General features: G+C 32.6%; 1 protein-coding gene across 1 annotated transcript; it reads right to left on the bottom strand.

The window, feature by feature from the left end:
* Positions 1–7,552: 7,552 nt before the first annotated feature.
* On the bottom strand, positions 7,553–8,303 carry LOC111410974 (dirigent protein 22-like). The gene has a single exon (XM_023041561.1). The coding sequence runs from the start codon at positions 8,280–8,282 to the stop codon at positions 7,707–7,709; it is 576 nt and encodes a 191-aa protein (XP_022897329.1). The 5' UTR covers positions 8,283–8,303; the 3' UTR covers positions 7,553–7,706.
* Positions 8,304–9,319: the final 1,016 nt, after the last annotated feature.

Genomic DNA, 9,319 nt, shown 5'->3' with positions numbered 1-9,319 from the left:
AAATTGTCTTCAACACTTTTATTCATGTAAGAACGAACTCTTTTTTCTTCAAAATCCAACAAATGCAGAATTTTCATAAACAGGTGATGTAGAACAGATGGCAAAATGAATTGAAGAAGAATTTGATCAAAAAGGGAATAAAAAAAAATTGTAATAGTGCAGGTGTGGCAGTCGAGCTTCAATCGAGGGGCCATAATACCAATTCAGAAAGAAAATGACTAAACGAGTAGAATTAACTATTTTTAAAGTTTTAGTGCTATTTTTGTTATTTAGTTTATTTTGAATCTTTTTCTGCTTTAATTTGTTTAAACTAGATTTTTATGTTAAATAAAGGGTTAATTCATAATTATTTTTTTTATCATCTTTCAATTAATAAAATTCATGAGTTTATTTTTTCATAATTTGTTGCGTTCAAAAATTAGCGTTCTAAATTTTCACTTGAATTCCTTATTTTGCAATGTCTCAATAGGTAAGGACGTGACTCAAATGTCATGGGATCTCTTATCTATTAAACTAAATTTTGTAAAAGATTAAATTGTTTAAGACATAATAGATATCTTTGAATTATGTCTTCAAGAGAATTGTCACACTTCAAAATATTTAGATGGGTCAAATTGGACTGTAAATAGATCTGGCAAGAATTAGCCCGTTAGTCCCAAATCCAATGACTAGTCGAGCAGTCCAACCTTAGTTAATCTTCTCTTCCGTTAAATCTAAAATATTGCAATTTTAATATATTTAAAAAAAAAAATTGGCCACAAACGGCGAATATTCCCCTCGATTATTAAGTGATAAGTGATGATATTTTGATTTTAGATGTTATACCATACATGATAATCGAACAAATAAAAACTTTATAATTGTTATATTTGAAAGTCTTCAACGTTCATACTAACTTTGTTTCGTATCGAAGATCGTCTTATTAGTAAATAAAGCAATCTTAATTCGATTCGGTAAAACACGAATCTTAAATTCCCTGGAGAATGGATAAGTTGAAATGGATGCATACCCAATTTACCATCATGTTGCAAAGCCAAATCGAATGTTGAATTTATTAAGAAATAAAAAAATTTACAGACCAGCTTGTGCAACCTTAAACTAGGTGTGATCAGTGACCTAATGTATTATCGTGATGACATTAATATAATCAATGATAACTCTGAAGGGTGACATTTTTCGATTGTCCATAGGTAAAATTCAGGACATTGAAGAAATGTTTGGTATGGGATAGAATAATTTGATAGGTTGGATTAAACAAAATAATTTACAAAACTTGATCACATTTTAATATTCTTTTGTCCTATTCGATATTTGTTTCGTTAGTCATATTAGTCATAGCATATGTTCATATAACAAAAATTAGAAGTAAAGTAATTATTGAAATATTTAGGTTATCAAGAGAAAATACTGTATATTTTTTTATGGAACATACTAGATATATAACTATCATTGAAGTAGGTTTGAAGAAGATAGTGGTTGCGAAGCGACAATGAGTTGACATATGATCACAAAGAGCATGATGATCAACGAGTGTACAATGTTTAAAGTATTAAATATCGTGCTATTATTTTTTAATTATTGATGAGTCTTGCGCCCCACTAGCAATGGATCTCAACTCTTCTTTTGTCCAAATGTATGTACCTGATACTTGAATAGTCACATTGGAATGTACAGAGCGTAGCTTCGATGATGGTGCAATAATCGTGTGTACTCTGGGCTTAATTTAGATTATGAAATATCTTGGATGTGGACAATGAATGAAAACTACGAATGCCGCCATGCCGGGTTTGAGAATACACTTATAAACCCCTTTTTGAATGAGAGAGAACATAGTATTTATACGTAGAAAAGGCATGTAGAAGAGAACATCGTTGGATACTTGACACATGAGTTCATCCTAATGGCTCGGCTTGTCATATTCAATTGTGTCAATTCATAACCACATGCATGTGGCTTCCATGCCCCTTAACATAGTTTGAAAAGTTGTGATCTAATTAGCCAGCACCACTTTAAAATTGTTACATCACTTACAGTGCAATGTATTGTGTGTGGAATGAGGTCGAGACGAGACTTGTTGCAGAAGCACAATGCTTCGGATCTATACTAGAAAGAAAAGATGGTGCATCGCCTCACATAACAATAATATTTTAAGCTTTGCATCTAAAGACATGGCCTAATCACCTCAAAAGAAGCATGTGAAATTGGTGAAACAAAGTGGAGTGCTGACCTTACGTGACATTTTACTTAGCTGATTGTCATTTGACCTACCACGTAGACTAAGATGTAACAATGAGTATTCCACTCTCATGGTAATTTAACTAAAAATATATATACTAAAAGGCCTGCTACAAGGGAAAAATCAAATTAAATCACAGTTGTATTACGAATCAAATATAAATAAATAAGTTCATGTGAATAAGAGACTTAGAGATTTGGGCTTTAATCCTAATTGCCCCATATGATAAAAGCAACTTTTTTCTTCATATAAAGCAACCACGCCTGTTTGGCTGCAATCATTTGGTCTACTTTTTCATAATTCCCCACCCTTCATTCTTTTCTTTTTAATCCTTCAATTATCTCCCCTCCAAACACATCCCCAACTCTTTGTTCGAGTCTAAATCTAATATAAAAAGAATCTAAAAACATTGGCAACATAAAATTTATATACACGACTTCAGTTCAAAATCTTTCTAAACCTTTTACTTAATCATAAGATAATAATATAACACATAGTTCCTCAAAGCAAGACTCCCCATACATGGTAGAAGTTTCTGTTAGTCTTCTTTTCCTTCAACTTATTTTAATCACCATGCAAGCAAAAAGTTAGGGAAAAAAAATAAAAAATCCAACTCTTGTTAGCTAAATGCAACTGGTTGCTCTATTAATTACAAGAAAAAGAAAAGATAAAAATTCTATTACACTAAACAATTAAGAGTAGTATTTGTTCGAGTCAACAATTACCCTGCGCAATAAGTTTTGATAGGTTAATTCAAGTTACTCTCGATTACCACAAACAACTGTATATTTAGATATTCTCCATCGATTGCTCCTCACTTTGGGAAAAAAAAAAATTAATAATAATAAAGTGCTTGAGAAAACCTACTCATGTGGTTCAATCCTCTTGCACTTCTATAATTATTTCATTAAGAAAAACAGAATTAGTTGCACGTTAATTAATTGTAATAATGAGGAAAAAAATTTAGGTAAAAAACAGAGTAATGTTATTTATCATCATTAGTGTTAAACACCAACTTAAATGGAAGTTACATTACATTAAATGATAGATTCATTTAAATGTAAATTCAGATGACTCATTTAATTGAACTTATAAAATGTTGTCATCTAAATCGAGCTCTAGCACCGCTGATATTAACATTATTCCAAAAAATAACTTGTTATCGTCAAAGCTCACAGTGTTGGGTCATTCCAAAAGCGGATTTTTACACTTCCCATAAACGCTCTTCTCTGTTATACCTTTCAACTACAGGCTTTCCCATCCTTCAAGAGACCAGCCCACCCAATCCATAACTTCAAACAGTGTCATATTCCTTCTAAAATTTTGCTAAATGTACAAAATTTTTGTAGAGATAGGTTGACAGAAGAGGCAGGTGCATGCTCCTGTTCTTTGATTTGAATTTCTGAAATTCAATCATCTGTACAAATGAAATAATTGTTACTACTATATCTACACCCTTTAATAAAAAATGTAGTTATATACATATACTTCCATATCTCTACTAGAAAACCTAATTCCACTAATACTGATCAGTATACTATATATACTAAAACGTAGAGAGTGAGAAAGAGAGAGAGAGAAATGGCATCCTTGGACAAGGTTGTGGAGACAAAGGTAGTAGAAAACTATGTAGAAATGGAAACTGAAGGTAAACCTACAAACATCAAGTCAAAAAAAAAAAACATATCCATGTTATTGTGGCATGGCGGCTTAGTTTATAATGGCTGGTTTAGCTGCTCAGTTTATGATGCGTCTCCTCGAGCCTCAAAAGTCATTTGCCATGTATAGTAGTTTCAACCTTTTCTTGGGAGCAAGCGACGGTTAAGCTGTTTTTCTTGGAAACATGCAACAACCTTCAAATCATTAGCACGAATTCACATTCAGAGCCTTGTCCTCTTGTAGGACAACGCCTCTCTGCCAATCCAACTTCTCTCAAAGTTGCTACCATTCAAATCCTCGTCCTCCTATAGGATAGCACCTGTGTCAATCTTGCTTCTCTCAAAGTTGCTATCATTTAGAGCCTCATCTACGGATGATAATTTGAACCGTCAAAATCGAAAATCGCGATTAACCTAATCGAATGGGACGAAAAAAAATCGTACCAATGGTGCAATGAGATGGATATGGTATTTGATTTTAATAAATCGGTTCGTGGCGGTGCGGGTATGATATTTATGCCGTCGAACCGAAACCGATTACCCACTAAAAAAATAATAAAAAAATAAAGCAAAAAAAAAACACACACACACACAAAATTGAATTAATTATTGGGCTTTACACTACTTTTCTATCCAGCCCAAAACAAAATCCCACCCATTACATCTATCTGACTCAGCCGGCCAACTTACTTATCATTAGTGCAAAATAATAGCATTAGTATGACAATATATATGCAAACCCTACTCTCCACAAACCACAAACTCACGCACAGCTCCACTGTCTCCACGGTTCAAGTCGTCGTCGCCTTCGAAAATTTGTTACATTTGTTAGCCATTCTATTACTGCTGATCATGTAAAAACAGAGTTCGATATTTTTCTAGACAAACCAATATTGCCAAGGATGGATGGTTTTGATTTATTGACATGATGAAAAGCAAATTCAATAAAATATCCGACTTTACAAAAGGTTGCAAGAGATTTATCACCCATTCCAGTATCTATTGTACAAGTGGTAGATTTGTGAGTCCATATAGAAATAGGCTTCACCCGAAAACTGTAAAGCTTTAATGTGTGCTCGGGATTGGCTTTGGACTGATATTCATGATAGGATTTATTGTTTTATATTTGTTATTTATACACTTCCTTTTATTGTTAATTTTTTCTATTGTGTGTAGAAAATTTTACTCCTTCATCATACTCTAGAACTTGTGCAACGTTTAGTGAGAAGAAAGCCGACGAAGATGTACATTTTTTTTATTTAAATCTTAGTTAAGACCATTCTGGAATAAATAGTATCGTTGTATTCTTTACTTATATTTCTTATTTACTATATAGGAATTAACTTTGAGTACTGATCTATGCTAGTAAGACTTGTGGGGAAAAATAAATCAACTTCGATGCACAACAATCAAGAATGGAGAAAAAGTTTAGTATTGTTATATTTATAATATTGTTTGTTAAATTTGTATTTTACAGATTGGGATAATGTTTACATTTTCGTTTGGAATATTGTGTTTTTGTTTTCATTGACTTTTTTCATAAATTGTTTTATATCAATTTGATAGATTAACCTACAAAAAATAATTTATTTTCGTGATTATTAACCGAACCGAACTGTGCCAAACCGATTTACGTGGTTATGGTGCGGTTATGGTATGATAAAAAATTTGGTGGTACGATTATGATTTTGACCGAATCGACCTATAACCAAACCATACCCTAGCCTCATCCTCCTATAGGACAATGCATCTACCAATCCAACTTCTCTCAAAGTTGTACCATTCAGAGCCTAGTCTTCTTGTAGGACAGCGCCTCTGTCAATCCAGCTTTTCTCAAAGCTGCTACCATTTAGAACATCGTCATCCTATAAGATAGCGCCTTTGCCAATCAGCTTCTCTTAAAGTTTTTATTATTCATAGCATCATCCTCATGTAGGACAACGCCTCTGCCAATCCAGCTTCTCTCAAACCTACTACCATTTAGAGTCTCGTCCTCCTATAGGATAGTCTTTCTGCCAATCCAGCTTCTATCATAGCTGCTACCATTCAGAGCATTGTCCCTAGCTGGACTATGCATTATATGGACTTGGAAAGACTAACGTAGTTTATTCAACAGCCCACATATTATATAAATATCCATCTATAGACTTGGGGGACTATTGTTATGCCCTTGTAACGAAACACCAGATCATCAAACATAGGCCACACTTCAAGGTGCTAAAGCACCTAACACATCAACATAAAGTGAGGCAGAATACGAAGTGGATAGTGTCCGATCCGAAATGATGCCATTGGATAATTTTCTTGCTCATAAGCCTATTAACATGGATATACTTTCTGATGTGAAGGGGTTAAAACATCAATTAATCTAATTCTATCTTGTCATTTGGGTTTTATTTCTTTGGACTATTGAAGCAAAAATAAGGTTGTTCTTTGCCTTTCACCGACCACATTAAATACTATTTTGAGCAAGAGATTTGGAAGTGGGCTAATTCTAAAATTTGGTCCATGTAAGATATCAGGTTGGAAGTGGGCAAATATTAGAGAAAACCGATAGTGGGCTAATTCTAAATTTGGGCCAAAATATAACTTTTTTAAGAAAAGAGTTACAAAGCAAAATAAGATATGGACCAAGGGCCTCCCATCATATTAGCCTATTACAGCCTCCTCCATAGCCATCCCTCATATAACGTCAAGTGAGAATTATTTTTTAGATGATGCTATTCTTACTATAATTCAATTATTTTAATAATACCTTTACTTTTCGCTTTTCAATATATATTCAATTATTTCATTAATACCCTTCTTTTTTCATTTTTTAATATGTATTTAATTTATTAAGCATTTAAACCATTTAAACAATATTATCATTAGTTATATTGTCAACTATTTAATTGTGATAAATGTACATTTGACGAACAATTTGTACTAATTATTTTTTATATTCTCACATTTAAAATATTATTTTTATAGCACCTATAAAATATTTTAGAATAATGTTCAATGCATGTTAAACTTGACTAATTACATAAAAAAGTTGGGAAAATGTCAAACGAACATCATGGTTGACACAATGGGTGACCGCACCCTCATATGCCGAGGTGTGTCCCAAGTGATTAAAAAAATACCGACCTCCATTTATGAGTGTGTGCGGTCATCCCCGCGATCATCCGTGCCCATATAGCTTGGTCCAAAAAGTTGAGGACCAACTCATTGTGCAACTAAAAGAAAAGATTGAGGACTAACTTATTTCTTTTATTAAAGGTTGATAACCAACTTCTTACTTGACCTGCAGGTTGAGAACAAAACATAAACGTTTTAGGATTAGGTGGAAGACCTATTGTATGAATTGAAAATTTTAAAAATTTATCGCTCGAACGTATGTATATCATTTCTATCCTTGCCAAGGGCCCACATCACAAATATGCATTATCAAAGTTTCAATGCAAATTTATTCCCCTTGCTTCAAGGTTGGGGTTTAAAACGATTTTTGACCAAGTTATGAGTGATATTTGGTGGGTAGATGTCCCGAAAGTCATCGAGTTTATTTTATTTCTTTAGAATCCAACTTTTGCTAGCCAAAAATTCATTTCTTTTTTTTTTCTCTCTCTCTTTTTTTTTTTTTTTTTCAAATAATCAGAATCAAACGCGTGCTGAATGACAACTGTCAATAATCAAAATACTTCCCATTTATTCTCAATAATAACTCCTTTAACGTTAAGAAGCTAGAAAATTAGAAATAGCATGAGTACAGTACAGACCAAAGAGCAAGACCTTACCAAATCCCAAATAAAGAAAACCCAACATGGAAATCAATAATGCAAAACCATTAGGGTATATTCAACAACTGCATTATTGGTGGTAAGATTATACCAAACAGTTTGTGCAGTGGCGATACCACGCGCCAGCCGGAAAACACCTGAGCCACCAACAATAGACATCTCTCGGTACTTGCCAAAAACCGGATTATGTCCGAATACACTAAGCGTGCTACCATTAAACTTTCCATCCGTGAAAACGAAATTTAGGGTCATAAGTAGACCAAACTCTTCTAGTGAGGCCGAACTGTATATCCCCTGGGCTCGACCCAAGATCTTCGAGTCAGGTTCCGGCCCCTCCCTTAAAGGATCATCTGCAACACTTACTAGACCAAATAAAGTTGGGGACTTGAATGTCATGTTGGATTGAGCCACCGAATAAGAAGTTATATTATTGCCACTTACCGTGTCATGAAAGTAGAAATGAAGTTTGGTCAATTTTTCTTTCGCATATGGTATGTTTGTGAACCACTTTTCGACAGCTTCCGGACCTTTTTTAAGGCCACCTGCGGCAACAATACTGATAATCACTAACGAGCAAAGCATGAAAATTATGCATAGTTTCGCCATTTCTTATTTTGATCTAAGAAGAAGATAGTATTATGATTTATATAGCAGATGGACAATCGGAAACTCTTACGTTTTAACCAATTGAATTAGGTCAAATATTATTTATTATAAAAAAATTGCCTTTAATGTTATGACAAAAATTAACAATTGTTAGTAATAGGTTGGTTATGTTGCCGGCATATTTTTTATTTTTCGCTAATATTTATTTCACAATCTTATCTCATTGCGTGCTTGTGTCCTCAACCATTCTTTTCATTGTATTTTTAAGATTAAAATCTTTTATTAATTAGTGTATCTTTTATTGATATATAATAGTTTCTACCTAACGTATTTTAAAATGTAAGCAAAAAACAAGAAACACAAAAGTGTGACATAATATTTTTTCCGAAATGCTAATTAATAGAGATTGATGATTAAATTAAGACCAAAAAAAAAAAAAGAAAAGCAAAAAGACAATAAGTATTAAGTAAAGATAAAGATATTTATTATAATTAAAAAGGAATGCAAATAAGGAAAAATGTTGATAATATTGTTCGAATAGTAAGTTCATTTACAATCTTTAAGAGGAGCAAGTTAGTAGTCAATCTTTCATCTTATAATGCATAATTAATCTCCAATAATGAAACCTTTTAAATCTTCATTAGACTAAATCGTCGCATGGTTGTGATAAAAATATGTCCCACTTCATTTATAGTCAACCCCTAAAGTTGAGAAACAAAATTAAAATTAAAATTGGACATATGGGCTCAAATGATAATTTAAATGAAATATGGAAACTTGGGAGGTGTTATTCGTGGGTTAGGTAAAAAAAACCCTACTAATCAAATTAATCAATAATTAAACATCAAATATTTGATGGTAGATAATAAAATTATCCACTTGTTATTAAACTTCTGTTCGATAAAGTTTTTTGAGATTATAAACTTGTAAATTTCATGAAATGTTTGGTTAAAATGTTAAAATAAATTGTGCATCGATTTAAACTTGGTTAAAATTGAAATTTGACCTACTCGTAATCTCAAAAAGCTTTGTTAAAC

This window comes from Olea europaea, chromosome 15, assembly GCF_002742605.1.
Source record: "Olea europaea var. sylvestris chromosome 15, O_europaea_v1, whole genome shotgun sequence".
NCBI classification, from domain to species: domain Eukaryota; kingdom Viridiplantae; phylum Streptophyta; class Magnoliopsida; order Lamiales; family Oleaceae; genus Olea; species Olea europaea.
This window is presented reverse-complemented; position numbering and strand designations above follow the sequence as displayed.